The sequence below is a fragment of the Staurois parvus genome, unplaced genomic scaffold, assembly GCF_062004578.1.
Source record: "Staurois parvus isolate SC_StPar_1 unplaced genomic scaffold, SC_StPar_1.0 ptg000274l, whole genome shotgun sequence".
NCBI lineage: Eukaryota > Metazoa > Chordata > Amphibia > Anura > Ranidae > Staurois > Staurois parvus.
In genome coordinates this window covers 870,040-892,774 of record NW_028318070.1, presented here as the reverse complement: position 1 = coordinate 892,774, position 22,735 = coordinate 870,040, and the positions used below count along the sequence as shown (strand labels likewise).

Here is a 22,735-nt window from a genome sequence, read left to right as displayed (position 1 = left end):
CCCCCACTCTGGATGAAGGAGCACATTTGGCCAGCAGCACTGTCAGTCTGGGAGAAGGAGAGTGTTAGATGTACTAGCAGATTTAGATACACGAACAGATGTACTAGCAGATTTAGATACACTAAGAAATTGAAGCTGAACTCCAGCTAACACTTTATAAGCGGTTACAGCAAACTGTGTTTTTCTTTTTTGGGATAAAGATTTTTCATAAATAAAAGCTGATAATTGTTAGCACCCGTCAGTAGTAATTGGCTCATCCTAACCCTCTAACTACTACATCTGCAGGAGAGCTTGTTCTGTTTAAAAATAACAGTTACTGGCAGGATCACCAGGTTTAAATAAAGGAAAGAAAGCCCCCAAAAAGAAAACAAATGCAGCCATCACATCTAAGAATTGGTAAGTTGCAGCATAATAAATTATTGCTTTTTGGTTTAATACCGCTTTAAGAGTGTCACCTTTTGCAGCAAGAAAATGGCATCCTTTCCCTCGGCAAGTTCTTTACCCTTCTTACTTTATAATAATTCTGTGTGCTACAAGCCCTGGCATCAACTCACTGCCATGATTCCAGTACGTGTTTACAAAGCCCACCAGGAGAGTCACACAGATTAAACAGCGCTTCTAACTTAAGTCCTGCTATCACACTTGTTTATTTTCTGACAACCTACCTTGTGGGGTGAGTTCAAGCCCAAACCTCAGGAGGGATTCTAATAACGGAGGAGGGCATAAGGCCTTGGCTGCTCCATCCACCTGCTCATACCCCAGAGAGAAGGCAGCTGGTACATCAACACTGGCCAGCACACAACTTCGCAGTGTCAGGAGCACAACAACCCCAAACTAGACACAAAAAAGACACACCCTACAACTGCACACTGCCCAACGTACACCAGAGAAGCATATGCCGCACGGGCGAGTGCCATCGCAAAGCGTATGTGCACACCTGCAGGACGCACACACTCATTTACACTTGCGGTGACACCCAGGATGACGCATTGAGAATTTAAGCATCTCTCAGGGTGGGAGCTGGCACTGTCGGAAGCACCGTGGCCAAGCACAGCATCAGGAGGAGGACAGCAGGAACTCCGCAGCAAAATGTGTCACAATGCAGACATTCCCACAACACGCAGCAAGCTTGTGTCCTTATCCCCCTCCATCATCAGGCTAAGACGGGCCCTCAGCAGGAGACAGACGCATGTACACACATCCTCACAAGGTCACACGACGACTGGTAGCGACATACAGCACACAGAAGCCTCAGCACTAACCTGGCAGCCATGAGAGGATGAGCCAGCATCATCGCTTGATCCATTCATTCATGCAGAAAAAGCAGCAGGGGGCAGGGAAGACAGCGAGCAGGCAGGAGGGCTACTCACCTCCAGATCCATCTTAGAGCCCCCCCATCACACACAGGGAGGCTTATTACTGGGGTACCCTGATGAGAGAAGGAAGCCTTTTTTTCAGCTGTTCCTCTCTCACCCTCCTGCAGCTGAGTCTGAGTGATGGGAGGGGAAAAGCACTCATGGACCACCCCACCGCCCTGACTCACAGCTGCTTGGAGGATCACAGGCTGCCTAGAACACATACGGCTTCTCCCCTGTCATTGCTACGCTTCTCGGGCACCTAGGTTTCCTGTCCTGCCCTTCGCTGGGAGCCTGGAACCCTGTCCTCCATCTCTGCCCTTCAATACAGAGCCATCATCCAGAGTGATGTGCGGATATCACCGTCACGTGACATTCACACCTGTGCAGCTAACTGCACCAACACACAGATCGGGCTCAGCAGCCTCCTCCTATCTGGCCTGTGGAGGAGTGACTGTCAATGCAGCATTCAGCACCATCTAATCACTGAGCCGGGTGGCTCACACACACACAACACACACACTGGACTGAAAGACACCAAATCCCTGCACACCCCAGTGGAATCCATAGAATGACTTCTATCATACATGAAGGGAAACTTTCACATCCTACGGTCTGTACATAACTGGGACCTAGGACTGCCACCTCATCCCTTTAAACACGAACACATATAAATTACGCAGGTTCTGAGGATGATTAAAGTGGTAATTAAACTCACTCACTTCTTTTTCTGTATTAACCTCTTTAGTGCCGCACCATAGCAGATATACTACTACAGGGCGGCAGCTGTGCGCAAAATCAAGTATATATATATATATATATATATATATATATATATATATATATATATATGTGATTTTGCATTTCCAGGTTGCCGCCGTGGCTGTCAGTCACCAGGTCCTGGATGGTGATTACTCACTGGTGCCCGGTGATTGCTGAGGATCTCTGAAGAAGGGGGGGGGGGGGGACTGTTAGTAAACAAAACAGTTCTCCCCTGTCAACTCCTGAACACTTATAGTGAAACACAAACACACAGCCCCTAGTAAAACAGCACACAGTTAACCCTTTGATCAGCACACAGTTAACCCTTTGATCAGCCCACATGTTAACCCCTTCCTGCCCAGTGCCATTAGTACAGTGTCAGTGCTTTTTTATTAGCACTGATCACTATATTGGTGTCACTGGGGATCTCAGTGACACCAAGTCAGTTCCCCCCCAGTGTCAGAATGCCAGCTGCAGTCCCGCTATAAGTCGCTCATCGCCACCATTACTAGTTAAAAAAAAAAAATAGCCGAGTATATACACCTCCATTTGTAAAATATATTATTATTATTATACAGTATTTATAAAGCGCCAATAGTTCGGTCAGCGCTGTACATTACAAAGGGGGACAGAACATGTGACAGAACAATACCAATACAATGCAAAACATGAGGGGATCGAGGGCCCTGCTCCTTGGAGCTTACAATCTAGAAGATAAATATATGACATTCACGTAAACCAATTAATTTACACATATTGGGATTTTGTTTTTAGCAGACATGGAGCAGAATACATTTTGGCCTAAATTTATGACAAAATTTGATTTTTAATTTTTTTTTTACTGGACATGTTTAAAAGTCAAAAATATAGTTTTTTTCTCAAAATGTTTGTTTTTTGGGTTTTTTATAGCACAAAAAATAAAAGCGCACAGGCGATCAAATACCACCGAAAGAAAGCTCAATTCGTAGGGAAAAAAGGATGTAAATTTTATTTGGGTGCGCAATTGTCAGTTAAAGTAACGCATCGCCTTAATGCATAAAAATGGCGTGGTCAGGAAGGGGGGTAAATCCTCTGGAGGGAAAGTGGTTAAATTAGTCCCAGAACCTGTGTAATTAATATGTGTTTGGCTTTAAAGGGATGAGGTGGCAACCCTACTGGGACCATACACAGTCCTACCGACCCAGAGTAACCAATTAAATTCTACCGGTCAAAAAAACATTTATCTTAAAGCCCATACACAAGAAAATCGTACAAACATTTTTGTATTGTATGATAATCTGATAGTATACAGCTTTCGAGAGCTGATCACGACAGTTCATGCCACAATAACCAAATGCCTAGTACATACGATGCGAATATCGGATGATACTATTGCTTATCGGACAAAATGATCATCCATTTTATTTTTGCATGCTAGTCCCCATATCGAAGATTTGAGGAGGTTACTCAACTTACAAAAATTCTCGTATGACAGAATAGAATTTTGTAAGTGATTGTATTGTATTTTTGGACGACTACTGTTCTGATTAAATGAAAATTGCACAATCTGGTATCGTATGAGAAATTTGTCACGCTTGTCCCTTTGATTATTGTCGCATGAACTGACATGATCGTATCTCAAAAGCTTTATATTAAAGCTCAGATTATAAAACAATCGCTCCTCAGATGAAAATTTTCGGCCGATTTTCCTATTATGTGTATGGTCCTGAAGGGACAAGCGTGAAAGATTTTCTTGTACAATATCAGACCGTACAATTTTCATTTAATCAGTACAGTAGTCATCTGAAAATACAATACATGACATCACTTCCGAAATTGTATTCATCCATATGAGAAATTTGTTAGTTGAGAATATGGAGACTAGAATGCAAAAAAAAAACAAAAAACCGGAAGATCATTCGTCATCATGTGTACGAGGCATTAGGGTGAACCATTCAGTAACTGTCATGGCTGATGAATACATTCTTGACATGTTACAATTGTATCATTCTTAAAAAAGCTTCACCAATAAGTCCTCACGCACACTGGACGTTTTTACATTTTACAGCGGCTGTTTCGGGTTTTTGGCGTTCTCTTTCTAGTCAGTAAACTCCCCAGCATGTTATCCTATGTGCCCATGCACACATAGGCTATAAACAGCGTTTTCTGGCTGGAAACCCCCCCCCCCCCCCCCCCCCCAGAACTAGTGGGTTTCTAGAGGAGTTTTTTTAGCTGTAAAAACGCTCTAACGTGGTAAAATGCAATAAAGTGGCATTCTTGGACCTTCTTGTGAGCAACAATTTTTTTGTGTAGAAAAACGTGAAAAAACACAAAACGCAGAAAACCGCTGCTACATGCTAATGCAAAAACTCTAAAAACAGCTGAAAAACTTGCGTTTTTAACGTGACTTTACACACCTGACACTGCCAGCGTTATTAAACCGCCCCGTGCGCATGGAGCCCAAGGCTTTATTCACACTACTGCGACCTGAAAGCCAGGTAACTTGAGTACAACTTTTAGTGCGACTTTCAGGTCATGCAACTTTGCCTGGGTAATCTTCCTGTAAAGTCAAATCCAAATCACATCAAACTACATGAGGATCCAACTTGGAGGAGACTTCCATTAAAGTCTATGGGCACAAGTCAGACAGAAGTAGTACGGGAACCTCTGCTAAAGTCGGAGTGCCTTCAGTTGTGCTAATTAAGATGGCTCTCATTGACTAACATGGGATTTCAAATGTCATGTGATTTGGGCTCTCTCAAGTCGGATCCCAAGTCGAGGCAGTGTGAACCAAGCCTAAAGCCTACAGTGTACCCTCCTATTCCTTCTGTACTGAATTGTATTGTAATTATACTGTCTCCCATTATATTGTAAAGCGCTGCGCAAACTGTTGGCGCTATATAATTCCTGTATAATAATAATAATAATAATAATAATAATAATAAAGGAGATCTATGGTCACAGCATACACTCATTTTATAACTTACTCCTACTCTCTAGCCCCCTGGTCTCCTCCTCCCATGCTCGTCTCCAGGGCTTCCCCCATCCTCTGGAACTCCCTACCCCAATCTATCAGACTATTGCCTACTCTGCTCACTTTTAGGTGCACTCTGAAAACCTCTCTCTTCAGGGAAGCCTACCCCGCTCTCAGCTAATACTGGAATCCTCTACTCTTCCAACCACTCCATCCCCCACAGTCATTACTTGTACCACTATCCCCTCCCTCCTAGATTGTAAGCTCCAAGGAGCAGGGCCCTCAAATCCCTCTTGTATTGAACTGTACTGTCTCGTGTACGGTCTCCCACCATAATGTACAGCGCTGAGCAAACTGTCGGCGCTGTATAAATCCTATATAATAACTTCAGCAATGTAATAACAATACTTACATTTGACAATCCGATATAAGTTTACTTGAAAAACCTCCTTTCAGTGCTGCCTGTCTGCCGGCGTCTCTTTTCACAACTTCCTGGGTTTCCCTGCATGCTTTCCAGCTTCTCTGCTTTTTACGTTCCATTTCGAAGGACCACATATGCCGAGTCCCTCCCACACCTCTGCTCTCTGGACAGACGAATTACAACACAGTGATGAGGTCACTGATACTTTAACAAGGTAATATCTGGATTTGAAATACACTGGGTGTACACAAAGTATGACGCCCTCCCAGATCGACGAGAGTCCCGCCCGGCCATCATTTTACTATAGGCCAGGGCCGGAAGTGGTTAAGGTAATGCACTAGACTGTATTCTTTGCATTTAGTGTATTTGGACTTCTCCGGTCCTTTGAGGGCAGCAAGGCGTCCACTTTCCAGGACATTCGACTCTGTTGAGTCAGCCCCCAAGCTCAGTATTTTTGTCATTTTCGATGTGCAATACAATTGACTACTACAGAGAATATTATGTAGAATTGTATGGTAAACCACTCACTTTGCAGTCTGCTTGGATCTAAACAAAACATTGCTAACTCTTTCCATCCTGTGTGAACCAATGTGAGTCCACACATCGAGATCTCTGTTCAATTAAAAGCGGCATTAAACCCAAAAATGTAATATATTGCAGCTTAACAATCATTAGATGTGGTGGTTGCATTAGTTTTTTTTAGGCTTTTTTGGCCCCCACTCTGGATAAAGGAGCACAAGAGGCACCTTTGACATCAGCATTGTCAGTCTGGGGGAGGGTAGTGTTAGGTGTACTAGCAGATTTAGATACACTAACAAATTGAAGCCAAACTCCAGCTAATACTTTACCGCAAAAGGAAAAAAAAACGGTTTGCTGATACGAATTATAAAGGTTTTGCATGAATAAAGGCTGATCATTGTAAACACTCCTGTCAGTGTTACATGGTTTGTCCCATCCCTCTGATACATCTGCAAGAAAGCGTTTTCTTTTAAAAAACAACAGACGTACTGGCTGAATCACCAGGTTAAAATAGAAGAAAGAAAGGCTGAAAAAGAAAACAAATGCAGCCATCACATCTAAGAATTGGTGAGCTGCAATATAATAAAGGTTTGATTTTGTCTATAATAAATAAATTCAAATTATCTGCCAGTATTTTCTGATAACAAGTTGCATCTATCTTGCCATCAATTTTCACAAGTTTCTCCGTGCCTGTAGAGCTCACACTCCCCAAAACATCAGGGAGCCTCCACCATGTTACACAGAGGGGATGGTATTCTGGTCACTATAGACCTTGCTGACCCCTTTCCAAACATAGCGCTTGTGACCATAACGCTCTATTTTGGTCTGGTCACTCCAGATTACAGTGTACCCAAAACTGTGAGGAGTGTCAAGGTGTTGTCAGGCATATTGTAACCGGTTTTTTTGCAGCATTGGTGCAGTAAAGGCTTCTTTCTGGCAACTTGACCATACAATTCATTGTTCAAGTATTGTCATATTGTGCTCCTTGGAACATCCACACCATCTTTTTCCAGAACAGCCTATATTTCTCCTGAGGTTACCTGTGGGTTCTTTCTTGTATCCTGAACAATTCTTCTGGCAGTTGTAGCTGCAACCTTTCTTGGTCTTGGTATCAGGAGATCCCTGAATTTTCCACATTTTAATAAGTGATTGAACAGTACTGACTGGCATATTCAAGTCTTTGGATATCTTTTTATATCCCTTTCCATCTTTATAAAGTTCCATTACCTTGTTATGCAGGTCTTTTGACAGTTGCTTTTTGCTCCCCATGGCTCAGTATCTAGTCTGCTCAGTGTATCCATGTGAGAGCTAACAAACTCATTTACTATTTATACACAGACACTAATTGCAATTAAAAGCCACAGACGTGGGAACTTAACTTTTAATTGCCATTTAACCTGTGTGTCACCTTGTGCGTCTGTACCAAGACCACACATTCCAGGGGATGGAAACTTGATCCGAGCCATTTGGGTGATTTCTGTTATCATTATGATTTAAAAAAGGAGCCAAACAACTATTTGATAATAAATGGCTTTATCTGATCACTATCCTTAACCACTTGCCTACCGGGTATTTTTACCCCCTTCATGCCCAGGCCAATTTTCATGAAACATTGTACCCATATGAAATTTGTATCCTTTTTTCATACAAATAGAGCTTTCTTTTGGTGGTATTTAAGCGCCACTGGGTGTTTTTATTTTTTACACTTTAAACAAAAAAAGAGCAAAATATATGAAAAAAAAAAGTTTTTTGTTTCTGTTATAAAATTTTGCAAAAAGGTAATTTTTCTCCTTCACTGATGTGTGTTCATGAGGCTGCACTGATAGGCAGCATTGATGAAGTGGTACGAATAGGCAGCAATGATGGGCACTGATAGACAGCACTGACTAGTGGCACTGCTGGGAACTGGTGGGTGGTACTGATCATCAGTGCCGATCTGTTGTCTGACAATTGCCAGTTATTGGCATTACTTTCCTCACATTGTCACAGCATGAGGAAAGTGCTGCCGATAACCGGCAACTGTACTTACATTGTGATCTGCTGTGTCATTGGACACGGCTGATCACGTGGTAAAAGGCCGCTGCGATTGGCTTTTTACCACATCACGTGATCAGCTGTGTCCGTAGAACACAGCGATCACAGAGATCGCCGGGTGCGTGCCACCGCGGTTGTGCAGTTCTGGGAGGGCATCATATGACGTCCTCCCAGAATGCGCCCTCCTGCACGCCCCGCGCAGGAGGGCGCATTCTGGGAGAACGTCATATGATGCCCTCCCAGAACTGGACAACCGCGGTGTAGCCATTATTCGGCTGTAGCATGGTTGTCAAGTGGTTAAACAAAAGACAAAAAAAGTTTTTTGGCATGATCAGTCATATTTTCAATATCATTGCCAAAATTATATATATATATTATATATATATCTCTCACCGCCAGTCGCTTGTAAAAGTGACAGTCTTTATTGCACAAAAACCCATAAAACAAAAACAGTTCTCTTCAGCAAACAAACACAAAATAGTCCATAACTCTGATACAATGGAAAACAAGAGCGACCACTACTCCACCTCACCACCACAACAAGAGGCTCACCACCACTCCACCAGTCCCACACTAGGGATCAGGGGGGGGTTCAGTCTGCTTCAGGGGGTATTAGCAAGGCCACAGGATCAGCAAAACCATGTCTCAGTCTTCAGAGACTTACAGCTGTGAACTTCTCCACGCTCCCTCACTGACAGGTGCAACTGTTTCCTCTTCCTTTTCTGGACTCTGATGCAAACAGGTAACCCTTTCTGGTCCAAAGTCCCTGAACTAAGGCTTGGATGTGCTTTCCCACCCAAATACACAATATTGCCAAAAGTATTGGGCCAACCCTCCAAATCATTGGATTCAGGTGTCCCAATCACCTCCATGGCTACAGGTGTATAAAATCATCACCTAGGGATGCAGACTGCTTCTACAAGCATTTTTGAAAGAATGGGTTAGGGCTCGTTCACATTTGGCTGTTTTACCAACGCTTGCCAAACACCCCTATAGCGTTTGCGGAGCGTTTTTAAACACTCCGCAAACGCCGCATGCACGGTTTAGTGGCGGTTTCTAGGCATTTGCCGAGCGTTAAAAATGCCCCACAAATGCCTATAATGCAGTTTGAATGGTGTTACCGCTCTGCAAACGCACTGCAAACGCAACACAAACGCCGGCCGGGCGTTTGCGGAGCAGCACCATAGACTAGAATAGGAGGCTTCAACGCCTCCTGACTCGACCAAAGGCGTCCGTTTTGCCGCGACGCAAACGCTCCTGTTAGAACAGCACCATGTGCTGTAATGTGCAGAATTGGCAGAGGCGTTTGGGAAGCGGTAAAAACGCTTCCCAAACGCCTCTCTGCCGCCTGCACACAACGCTAGTGTGATCGTAGCCTTACTCTCAGGAGCTCAGTGACTCCAAGCGTGGTCCCGTGATAGGTTGCCACCTGTGCAATAAGTCCATCCGTGACATTTCCTTGCTATTGAATATTGTAGTGGTATTATAGCAAAGTAGAAGCAACTGGGAACAACAGCAACTCAGCCACCAAGTGGTAGGCCACGTAACATGACAGAGCGGGGTCAGCACATGCTGAAGAGCACAGTGCGCAGAAGTCGCCAACTGTCTGCAGAATCAATAGCTAAAGACCTCCAAACTTTGTGTGGCCGTCAGATAAGCACAACAACAGTGTGTAGAGAGCTTCATGGAATGGGTGTACATGGCCGAGCAGCTGCATCCAAGCCTTACATCACCAAGTGCAATGCAAAGCATTGGATGCCATGGTGTAAAGCACGCCGCCACTGGAGACGTGTTCTCTCAAGTGATGAATCGCGCTGTCTGGCAATCCAATGAACGTGTCTGGGTTTGGTGGTTGCCAGGAGAACGGTACTTGCCTGACTGCATTGTACCCAGTGTAAAGTTTGGTGGAGGGGGATTATGGTGTGGGGTTGTTTTTCAGGGGTTGGGCTTCCCTTCCCAGTAAAGGGAACGCTTAAGGCATCATAGCAAGACATTTTGGACAATTTCATGCTCCCAATTTTGTGGGAGGAGTTTGGGGATGGGCCCTTCCTGTTCCAACATGACTGCACAACAGGGCACAAAGCAAGGTCCATAAAGACATGGAGAGCCAGTTTGGGGTGGAGGAACTTGACTGGCCTATACAGAGTCCTGACCTCAACCCTATAGAACACCTTTGGGATGAATTAGAGCAGAGACTGTGAGCCAGGCCTCCTCCCCCGACATCAGTGCCTGACCTGACAAATGTACTTCTGGAAGAATGGTCCAACCTTCCCATAGACACCCTCCTAAACCTTGTGAACGGCCTTCCCAGAAGAGTTGAAGCTGTTATATCTGCAAAGGACGGGGCCAACTCAATATTGAAGACTACGGACTAAGACTGGGATGACACGTTCATGTGCATGTAAAGGCAGGCGGCCCAATACTTTTGGCAATATAGTGCATCTCTCTAAACCTTCAAATTCCAGAGTCCCAAAATGAGGACTTGCCAATCCAGAGTGCTGAAAAGAAGTCCTCTCCTCTCCAACCAAACCAATAAGATGTCAAGTGCCTTGTAACCTCTTCTGCTACAATGCTATCTCAACCAGTGTTACCATCTCTGCCCAGATCACTACAGTCTACCTTCCCCTATGTGTTATGCAGATGATGAGGAGGAGGTGTTCTATAGTCCTAAAAGTAGACACTTTTCTGTCTTAGAAGGACAATTCAACTGAAAAACAAATGCAAAGAGCACAACTTAGGACTGACAAGCCACAAGTCTCAGTCTTCACGGGACTGAGATTGAGCTCTGCAGTCAAATTTGCCACAGTTGTTTTCTTATTTCAGATCACAGTCTAGAGCAATGTCCTTTTATCTCTTTCGGTCAGTTGACCACGTCGACCACGCTTATGTTCATCAGATGACATTTTTCCTGGAAACTGTATATACCATCTTAACCTTTTATACCGTACCTTGTGACACAGCAAATTGGCAACTTCAGTTACAGAGGCACCAGCTAAGCGGCACCAACAATTTGCCCTATTTGAAACTTAGTGAGCTCTGACATGAGTCGGTATTACTAGCAGTGCATGCAGCGAATGAGAAAAGTGAGGCTTCACACCTGTTGGCTAAGTGTCTCATCACACAGCGGAAGTAAAAAAACAGTTAAATCACTTCTGCTTTTAACGCGAAACATTGTCACTTTCATCCCTGCAAATCATATTGGTTTTCCATATTTTTGTCTAAGCCTTGTATCTCAAAGTTTTCTCTCCTGTAAATACGCAACAGACTGCACACAACATGAAACAAATATATTTTGCTGTTCTCTCTTTCTCCTGTAAGTATGTAACTATTTTTACAATGTTAAACCTTTGTATCAAAATACGACTTCTATATAAATCATATAATCACTGCCACTGCAAACAATGCAACCTAAAAATATAACTGGATGTGTATAACAGAACACAGATGTACCGGAGCCATCATCCGTACCTCAACCACATCAAGGATGTTGTGAAATGCACCGGAGTAACATTTTTGAAGCAAAATGCTTCATAATTACAGCTGGTATGTGCACTGATGTGTAATTTAGATAGAACCAAGGCAAAGACAAGGGCTACCACAAAATCCTGCACTCGCAGGGCTGTGGATTGCCATACATTAGATTACAGCTTTAAAACACAGAGGTTCGCATGCTCAGAGTTAACTAAAGCCCAACTGCAGGCAATTTTTGGTTTTAAATAAACTGGGCACCCAGCCAGTGTACAAAATAAAAAAAAGCACATCAGGCTGCTTATTATACTCACCTTCAATCCAAAGCTGTCTCCATGCAATACTACTTTTTACCACAAGGTGTGATCAATCTTCCAGGATGAATGACGCCCAGCATCATTCAGTGGTTAGAGACAGCACTTATCTGACAGCTGACTGTTCCGTCACAAGTGTAAACTGTGCATTCTATTTTAAATGCACCCCAAAGCGCATTTGGTTGACATGCAGTATTTGTATTTAAGTCTGCACTGTGTTTTTATGTGCATGTATAAGTGGAACCTGCGCAGTAGACTATGGTTAGTGTGTAGATGAAGTTGCCTGCTGCTAGCAATGACACAGGTGTGTGAATACAAACATAAATAAATGCTGTGCTGCCACTAGCAGTTAAATGCGCCAAATTACATACGTGATGGTGGCCCACAGATAAATGTGCAACTATATACCATATAAAAACATGATGAGCTTAACCGCTTGCCGCCCTGCCACTGTATATATACGTGTGCAGGGCGGCAGTGGAGCGCAAAAGCACGTTTTAAAATGGGCTCCGCGCTCCCGACACTTTCGCGGGTAGGGGGCACGCGCACACGCTCCCGCCGACCCACGGGTGACACGATTCGATCCAGGAGGGATCAATCATTAGATTTCAGCCAGTGATTTCTGGCTGAAATCAGATGATCGGTCCCTGCCCTATCCTGTCCTGTGTTGACATTTACACAGGGCAGGATATGATGTAATTCTTCTCTGCCTGGACACATTCCGTTCCAGACAGAGAAGAAGACACAGTAAACGTGAGTACAAAGCACTACACTGACAGTTAGAACACACCTAGGTCCCATTTAACCCCCTGATCGCCCCCCCCCCCTAGTTAACCCCTTCACTGCCCTGTCACCAGTGTCACTGATCAGTGAAGCGATTTTTACTGATCACTGTATCAGTGTCGCTGGCGACTTCCAATAGTGCTAGCGCCCCTCCCAGATAGCGCCAGTTTGCCCACCAGTACACCAATAAAGCCGTTTAACCCCATTTCCCCCCCCCCCAGTTAACCCCTTCACTGCCCTGTCACCAGTGTTAGCGCCCCTCCCGGATAGCGCCAGTTTGCCCGCCAGTACATCAGTAATCCCATTTAACCCCTTGATCTCCCCCCCCCCCCCCAGTTAACCCCTTCACTGCCCTGTCACCAGTGTCATTGATTACAGTGAACAGATTTTTACTGATCACTGTATTAGTGTCACAGGTGACTTCCGATAGTTTTAGCGCCCCTCCCAGATAGCGCCAGTTTGCCCACTAGTACACAAATAATCACATTTGACCCCTTGATTGCCAGGAACACGCTTACATTTTGGCTTAAATTTATGACTAACTTTGAGTTTACGATATATTTTTTATAGCTGAAAGTAGAAAATAGTTTTTTTTCAAAATTTTCGTGTTTTTTTTGTTTATAGCACAGAAAATAAAAAGTGCACAGGTGATCAAATACCACCAAAAGAAAGCTCTATTTGTGTGAAAAAAAGGACGTAAATTTTGTTTGGGTACAGCATTGCATGACCGCGCAATTATCAGTTGAATTAGTGCAGCGGCAAACAGCAAAAAAAGGCCTGGTCATTAAGGGGGGTAAATCCTCTGGAGCTCAAGTGGTTAAAGTCTGCATCTCCTCCCCGAGGTCTCTGTACATCCCTCTGATAAGGGGAAATGGACATTCCTAAATAACGTGCATGCATAAACAAATAACAGACTGTGCTGCATCAGTGAATACTGTGCAAAAGGTACAACAATCATGGACATAAGTCCTAATATAACCCGGTTCCAACCAAAACATAACATTATTGATGTGCACTTGTGTGCGAATATGAAAGTCCAAATACACCACTATCCACATTCAAATATTTAAAGTCCCAATGTGAAACACTTTCCACATTCACATCCCATGTGATAATATGTGATCCAGTGATCAATCTTCTTATCCGTAAAGATCTGTGTGTTGAGTGCTCCACTTTGTGCTCTCGCTCCAGAGCCCCACTCACCACAAGATGTTGACCACCTGCATAGATAGGTCAAACTGCGCTTTTGGTGCTTCAGTAAGCCCCTACAGCGATCCACTGCCTGTGTATACTTGGAGTCTCTATCCACTGGTTATGGACTCCATATGTGAAAAACACTTCAGACCATCCACAATACTCCTCCACCGCCGTGAAAACCAATCAAAACAAAGCGTCCATAGTGTAATACTGTCTTTATTATGTATAAAACATTTAAAATTGCACTTACATGAAAAGCATGTGTATGGCACTTTAAAAATCCTAGGACACTGCAATCCTCTGTGCTCCCTCCTAAGAGACAAAAGTAGTGCTGACAAGCCCCACCCTATGCGTTTCGTCGTATGACGTCATCGGGAGCCACTCATCCTATCCGGTGGTTAGGGACAGATGTTTGACCCTGGATGACTGTGTCAAAGGTCAGTCATCTGTCCCAAACTGAAGGTAACCAATGGATGTGCACATACCTAGGAGCAGCGATGACTTCTTCCTAGCCTGTCATTCCTTTGCACCCACGATACACCTGTCATCTCAGCCACAAGAAGCCGCTGATTTTGGCCACTAGAATCTGCTGTATACCCTTAAAGTAGAACTAAAGGAAAAACTCTTTTTAAATTTGGATAGAGCAAGGGAGGGTTATAACCCGTCAGATCTTTTTTTCACCATCTGTGTCCCATTGGGGAGAAATACTGCTACAGGGTGGCAGCGGTGTGCGAAATCACGTACAGTAGATATAAAAAGTCTACACACCCCTGTTAAAATGTCAGGTTTCTGTGATGTAAAAAAATAAGACAAAGATAAATCATTTTAGAACTTTTTCCACCTTTAAAGTGACCTATAAACTGTACAACTCAAATGAAAACTAAAATCTTTTAGGAGGGGGGGAGTAAACAAACTAAAATAATGTGGCTGCATATGTGTGCAAACCCTCTTATAACTGGGGATGTAGCTGTGTTCAGAATTAAGCAATCACATTCAAAATCATGTTAAATAGGCATCAGTACACACCTGCCATCATTTAAAGTACCTCTGATTAACCCCAAATAAAGTTCAGCTGTTCTAGTAGGTCTTTCCTGACATTTTCTTAGTCGCATCCTACAGCAAATGCTATGGTCTGCAGAGAGCTTCCAAAGCATCAGAGAGATCTCACTGTTAAAAGGTATCAGTGTCACGCACCTGTGGTAATGAGCTCTTGTAGATCGCCAACTTGGGGTTCCCCAGGGCGTGGAGTCTAAGCCCCAGCCTGCTTCTTCCCCAGAGCCCCTGATGATGGGGATGGACTTGCAGCAAGCTAGAACCAAGTATACACATTTTAGAAAACCTGTCCACAACCACCCAGATAATGGTGTAACTTGCTGAGGGGGGTAGTTCAGAAATAAAGTCCATGGATATACAACGCCAAGGTTCATCTGGAAAAGGTAGAGGTAAAAGAAGTCCTTCTGGAGCAGACTTGGAGGACTTAGACTTCACACAAATGAAGTAATCGTGAACATATTCTTCAATATCCTTCCGCAGTGAGGGCCACGAGTAATGACGCTGCAGGAAGGCACAGGTGTGTTGCAGCCCAGGATGTCCAGAGAGTTTAGAGTCATGTGCCCATTTGAGTAGCCTTGAGCGAAGGGAGGGGGCCACAAAGGTCTTTCCAGATGGGATGCGTCTAGACTGAAGAGGAGTGGTGGCCAGGATACGATTGGCATAAATAAAAGGTTGCAGTTCAATATGACACTCAGAGTCAGCAACGTCAAATGATCTGCACAAGGCATCTGCACAGGCATTTTTGGAATCGGGCCGGAAGGTAATGTCAAAGTTAAATCTAGCAGAGAAGAGAGCCCATCGCGCTTGTCTGGGATTCAAACGTCGGGCAGATTGCATATACTAGAGGTTCTTATGATCAGTATAAATCAGGATACAATGTGGAGATCCCTCCAGCAGATGTTGCCATTCTAGCAGTGCCAGCTTTATAACCAGCAGTTCCCAATCCCCGATGGTATAATTTCTTTCAGCATCCAAAAACGTCTTAGAGAAGAAGGCACAAGGACGGAGCTTACCATAATGCATTTGGAGAACGGCGGCCCCCACTCCCAAAGATGAAGCATCTACCTCTAAGAAGAGAGGCTGGAAAATGTCCAGACATATGAGAAAAGATGCAGAGAGAAAGGTGGATTTTAGTTTGTGGAATGCCTCGACTGCCTCAGGAGGCCAACTTCTGACATTGGAACCCTTCCAGGTTGAAGAAGTGATTGGGGCCACCAGCAAGGAATAGTCAGGAATGAGCTGGCGGTAGAAGTTGGTGAATTCCAAAAAGCGCTGTGTAACTTTCAAACTAGAGGGCTGAGGCCAGTTGGAGATGTCTTGGAGTTTGGCAGGATCCAAAGGAGCCCTTTATCCTTGACTATGTAGCCTAGAAAAGGAACCTGGGTTTCCTCGAAGAGGCACTTCTCCAACTCTGCATAGGCGGTGGTCCCGAAGACGTAGAAGGACAGTACATGCAAGCTGATGATGAGTGTTCAAATCTGGAAAAAATATGAGTATGTCGTCCGGATAGACAATGACACAAACATATAGGAGATCAGAAAAAATGTCATGAAAGTTCTGAAATATGGCTGGGGCATTACACAAGCCAAAGGGAATTACAAGATATTCATAATGCCCATCTCTGGTATTGAAAGCCGTTTTCCACTCATCACCCTCACGAATCCTAACCAGACTGTACTCTCCACGGAGGTCTAGCTTTGTGAAAATTTGAGCATCCTGGAGCCTGTCAAAGAGTTCGGAAATCAAAGGTAAAGGGTACCGATTCTTAACAGTGGTTGCATTGAGACCTCTATAATCAATGCAGGGCCAGTGCATACCATCTTTTTTCTCCACAAAGAAGAAGCCAGCCCCAGTAGGAGAATTGGACTTACGGATAAATCCTTTCTGCAGATTTTCCTGGATGTACTCAGACATGGCTTGAGTCTCAGGAATGGAGAGAGGGTAGATTTTACCATGAGGTGGAGAAGTCCCAGGTTGGAGGTCAATAGCACATAGGAATGGCGAGGAGGCAAACAGTCAGAAGCTTTCTTAAAAAAAAAAGACACCTTGGAAGGCCTGATAATACGGAGGGAGCATCGGAGAGGTGGTGACCTCAGCCATGGGTACACAGAGAGGTGGGAGCACTTTAGGGAGACAAGTCCGATGGCATTGTGACCCCCATGACAATACTTGGCCAGAGTTCCAGTCTAGATAGGGTGAGTGTTTCTGAAACCATAGAAGTCCAAGAATGATGGGACTTGAAGACTTAGGAAGGATCAGGAAGGAGATTTCCTCATGATGAAGAACACCAACATGCATGAGTTGGTTCAGAACCATAGAGATCCTAAGGCCAAGGTAGAGCCATCAACTGCACATACCGATGGGGGCACCATCAAGGGGACAAGAGGAATGCCAAATTCAGCGGCCAATGATTGCTCAATGAAGTTCCTGGCTGCCCCAGAGTCCACATAAGCAGAAACCTGATACGAGTTCAGGGCCCAATGAATGGTGACAGGTATAATAAATCTAGGGAAGGTGGCAGAATTCAGGTTTTGGTCCTCCCTCAGAGTGACCTAGACCAAAGAGTTTCCAAAATGGACAGAACAGGTTTTAATTATATGACTTTCAGCCCCACAGTAAAAGCATAGACCAAGTCTTAGGCGTCGCGATCACTCTTGTGGAGTAAGGCGTGTTCGGCCTAACTGCAAAGGCTTTTCAGATGCCGGTACCGTTGCAGAGGTAGATTGAGCAGGTGACTTCTGGAAAACAGGAGCTAAAGAACCCACTGGGGGGGTGACGTGGACCAGCCCTTTCCAGATCTCGCTCCTGGAAGCTGACATTGATTTGGATGCTAAGAGCAATCAAGTCATCCAGGATGGTGGGCATGGTACTTCCAGCTAATTCGTCCTTAATAAGGTCTGTTAGACCCTGCCAAAAGTTTGCAGAAAGGGCCTCATTATTCCATGCCAGTTTCGAAGCTAAGGTGTGAAACTGAACTGCATATTGACCAACAGTCATGCTACCTTGACGAAGCCGAAAAAGAGCTCCTACAGCAGATGAAGTCCTGCCAGGCACATCAAAGGATTTATGGAAAGCCTGCTAGAAGGCTGAGAGACTGAAAATAGTTGGATCTTGACGCTCCCACAGTGGCGAGGCCCAAGCCAGTGATCACCAGAAAGGAGGGAAATCATGTACGCCACCTTGGAACGGTCAATAGACAAATGGTGGGCTTCTAGCTCAAAGTGAATTGAGCACTGAATGATGAAGCCCCGACAAGCTTTGGGATCACCAGAGAAGCGAGGTGGTGGAGGCAGCTGGAGTTTCGAAGGATTGTGTTCCACTGGAACAGCAGGGGTTGGAGCAGCAGGCACTGGAGGATGAGCCAAAACAGAGGGTGAGGAAGTTGACACAACTTGCAGCTGATCCAATAGGAAGAAAGTTCCTGCAGACACTGCATAATACGTTCTTGATAGGCCTGCTGGTCATCGACTCTCTGCGCCAAACACTGAAGTTGTTCCAGGAGAGGCTGCAGTGTCTCCGAGGAGCTCATGGCCTGAGCAAACTGTCACGCACCTGTGGTAGTGAGCACTTGTAGATCGCCAACTCAGGGTTCCCCAGGGCATGGCATCTAAGCCCAAGCCTGCTTCTTCACCAGAACCCCTGATGGTGGGAATGGACTTGCAGCAAGCTAGAACCAGGTCGCAGCCCCCAGGTACAGCCAGCTGAGGATGTGGAGACCACTCGAGTGAGCAGAGTGTAATGGCAGGAGACAACAGGAAAGCCAATAGACAAGCCAAAGTCAGGATGGGTGGAAATCAAGCACAGTCAGTGGAAAAAAGCCAGGGTCGGTACACGAGTAGTAAGATACAGGAGTAGCAACAGACAGGAGCTCAGAGAACTAAGAAGTTGCTCAGGCAAAGTGGGCTAGACTGAGCATGTCTTATATAGACAAGCAAACTAGGAGGGGGGCCAGGAAGTGATGGAAGGGAAGGAAATAAAACCCAGAGAATAGCAGACAACGCCCATAGGTGAGCACAGACAGACCACACATGTGAAAGGAATCAGGAACAGCACTGCAACAAGGAGGTAAGAATACTCAAACATGAAACTGCATGCTAACTTGTGACAATCAGTCAGGTGAAGGGTACAAAAGAATTTCCAAGGCATTAGATATACCATGGAACACAGTGAAGACAGTCATCAAATGGAGAAAACATGGCGCAATAGTGACATTACCAAGAACTGGACGTCCCTCCAAAATTGATGAAAAGATGAGAAGAAAACTGGTCTGGGAGGCTGCCAAGAGGCCTACAACAACATTAAAGGAGCTTCAGGAATATCTGGAAAGTACTGGCTGTGTGGTACATGTGAAAACTCCCGTATTCTTTAAATGTCTGGGCTATGGGGTGGAGTGGCAAGACGGCAGCCCGGCTAAATTTTGCAAAAACACATCAGACGTCTCCTAAAAGCATGTGGGAAAATGCGTTATGGTCTGATGAAACCAAGGTTGAACTTTTTGGCCATAATTCCAAAAGATATGTTTGGCGCAAAAACAACACTGCACAACACCAAAAGAACATCATACCCACAGTGAAGCATGGTGGTGGCAGCATCATGCTTTGGGGCTGTTTTTCTTCAGCTGGAACTGGGGCCTTAGTCAAAGTAGAGGGAATTATGAACAGTTCCAAATACCAATCAATATTGGTACAAAACCTTCAGGCTTCTGCTAGAAAGCTGAACATGAAGAGGAACTTTCAGCATGACAACGACCCAAAGCATACAGGTGAAATTCGAAAAATTAGAATATCGTGAAAAAGTTCATTTATTTCAGTAATGCAACTTAAAAGGTGAAACTAATATATGAGATAGACTCATTACATGCAAAGCAAGATATTTCAAGCCGTTGTGATGATTATGGCTTACAGCTCATGAAAACCCCAAAATCCACAATCTCAGAAAATTAGAATATTGTGAAAAGGTGCAATATTCTCGGCTCAAAGTGTCCCACTCTAATCAGCTAATTAAGCCATAACACCTGCAAAGGGTTCCTGAGCCTTTAAATGGTCTCTCAGTCTGGTTCAGTAGGAATCACAATCATGGGAAACATTGCTGACCTGACAGTTGTGCAGAAAACCATCATTGACACCCTGCATAAGGAGGGAAAGCCTCAAAAGGTAATTGCAAAAGAAGTTGGATGTTCCCAAAGTGCTGTATCAAAGCACATTAATAGAAAGTTATGTGGAAGGGAAAAGTGTGGAAGAAAAAGGTGCACAAGCAGCAGGGATGACCGCAGCCTGGAGAGGATTGTCAGGAAAAGGCCATTCAAAAGTGTTGGGGACTTTCACAAGGAGTGGACTGAGGCTGGAGTCAGTGCATGAAGAGCCACCACACACAGACGGATCCTGGACATGGGCTTCAAATGTTGTATTCCTCTTGTCAAGCTGCTCCTGAACAACGTCGAAACAGACCTGGTCTGCTGCTCAGTGCTCCAAAGTCCTCTTTTCTGATGACAGCAACTTTTGCATCTCATTTGGAAACCAAGGACCCCGAGTATGGAGGAAGAATGGAGAGGCCCAAGGACCCCGAGTATGGAGGAAGAATGGAGAGGCACACACTGCAAGATGCTTGAAGTCCAGTGTGAAGTTTCCACAGTCTGTGTTGATTTGGGGAGCCATGTCATCTGCTGGTGTTGGTCCACTGTGTTTCATTAAGTCCAGGATCAATGCAGCCATCTACCAGGAGATTTTGGAGCACTTCATGCTTCCTTCCGCAGATGAGCTTTATGGGGATGCTGACTTCATTTTCCAGCAGGACTTGGCACCTGCCCACACTGCCAAAAGCACCAAAACCTGGTTCAATGACCGTGAGATTACTGTGCTTGATTGGCCAGCAAACTCGCCTGACCTGAACCCCATAGAGAATCTATGGGGCATTGCTAAGAGAAAGATGAGAGACATGAGACCGAACAATGCAGAAATGCTGAAGGCCGCTATTGAAGCATCCTGGTCTTCCATAACACCTCAGCAGTGCCACAGGCTGATAGCTTCCATGCCACTCTGCATTGAGGCAGTAATTGCTGCAAAAGGGGACCAAACCAAGTACTGAGTACATATGCATGCTTATACTTTTTTAGAGGTCCGATATTGTTCTATGTACAATCCTTGTTTTATTGATTGCATGTAATATTCTCATTTTCTGAGATTGTGGATTTGGGATTTTCATGAGCTGTAAGCCATAATCATCACAATGATGACAAATCACGGCTTGAACTATCTTGCTTTGCATGTAATGAGTCTATCTCATATATTAGTTTCACCTTTTAAGTTGCATTACTGAAATAAATTAACTTTTGCACGATATTCTAATTTTTTGAGTTTCACCTGTACATCCTAATCAACAAAGGAATGGCTTCACTAGAGGAAGATTAAAGTTTTGGAATGGCCCAGCCAGAGCCCAGACCTGAATCCGATCGAAAAATCTGTGGAGTGATCTGAAGAGGGCTGTGCACAAAAGATGTCCTCACAATCTGACAGCTTTGGGGTGTTTTTGCAAGGAAGAGTGGGCAAATATTGGCAAGTCAAGATGTGCCATGCTGATAGACTCCTTCCCAAAAAGACTGAGTGCTGGAATCAAATCAAAAGGTTCTTCAACAAAGTATTAGTTTAAGGGTGTGAACACTTATGCAACCATATTATTAGTTTTTTATTTTTACTTCCCTCCACCTAAAAGATTTCAGTTTGTTGTTCAACCAAGTTGTACAGTTTATAGGTTACATTAAAGGTGGAAAACTTCTGAAATGATTTGTCTTTGTCTCCTTTTTTTACATCACAGAAACCTGACATTTTAACAGGGGTGTGTAGACTTTTTATATCATCTGTTGCATTTCTACCTGCGCCGCCATTCGCAGCCTCGGCTGTCAAGCACTAGGTCCCTGTCGGCGATTACTCACTGGTGCCCAGTGATTGCCCAGCATCTCCAACGAGGGGGAGAACTGTTTTAAACAAATCCATTCTCTCCCCTGTCAGCTCCTACACACTGCTTTGCATGACTGTACACAGCACAGCCATGCAAACCAGTGTGCTTACAGTGAAGCACACACAAACACAGCCTCTAGTAAAACAGCGCACAGTTAACCCTTTGATCGCCCCACGTTAACCCCTTTCCTGCCCAGTGCCATTAGTACAGTGTCAGTGCTTTTTTATTAGCACCGATTACTGTATTGGTGTCACTGGGGATGTCAGTGACACTGTGTCAGTTCCCCCCAGTGTCAGAATGTCTGCCGCAGTCCTGCTATAAGTCGCTGATCACCGCCATTACTAGTAAAAATAAAAGCCCAGAATATATACACTGCCATTTGTAAACGCTATAACTTTTACATAAACCAATTTATACATATTGGGATTTTTTTTTAGCAAAGACATGTAGCAGAATACATTTTTGTCTAAATTTATGACGAAATTAGTTTTTTTAAATTATTTACTTGAGATGTTTAATAGCAAAAAGTCAAAAATATTGTTTTTTTCTCAACATTGTAAGTCATCTTTTTTTATATAGAACAAAAAATGTAAAAAATGCACAGGCGATCAAATGCCACCAAAAGAAAGCTCTATTTGTTGGGAAAAAAGACGTAATTTTCATTGGGTGCAGCGTTGCTGGACCGCGCAATTGTCCGTTAAAGCAACGCAGCTCCATTATGCAAAAAAAATGGCCTGGTCAGGAAGGGGGGTAAATCCTCAGAAGGGCAAGTGGTTAAGGGAATCCCTTGGGGCCCCCGGGTCACCAGAACTAGAGATTCTCCTCTATTATTTTTCTAAAGACCACACAAAATTTGGGATTTTCTTTCACTTTCACTGATAAAGGTAACAAGGGACAAAGAGGGCAAATCTACCTTTCCACT

General features: G+C 44.3%; 1 protein-coding gene across 7 annotated transcripts in view; it reads right to left on the bottom strand.

The window, feature by feature from the left end:
* The window catches only part of GRAMD1B (GRAM domain containing 1B), a 348,949-nt gene that overhangs the window by 152,713 nt on the left and 173,501 nt on the right, over nucleotides 1-22,735 (bottom strand). The window contains exon 1 of one of the 7 annotated variants that reach the window (XM_089681632.1): nucleotides 1,371-1,735. The exons of 4 other annotated variants lie outside the window; for them this stretch is intronic. In XM_089681632.1, the coding sequence (XP_089537758.1) occupies nucleotides 1,371-1,579 (209 nt within the window). In that variant the 5' untranslated portion in view covers nucleotides 1,580-1,735. Of the gene's footprint in view, nucleotides 1-1,262; nucleotides 1,736-22,735 lie in introns of those variants that run through there. 2 more of the 7 variants (XM_089681637.1, XM_089681634.1) reach the window with 2 other exon arrangements.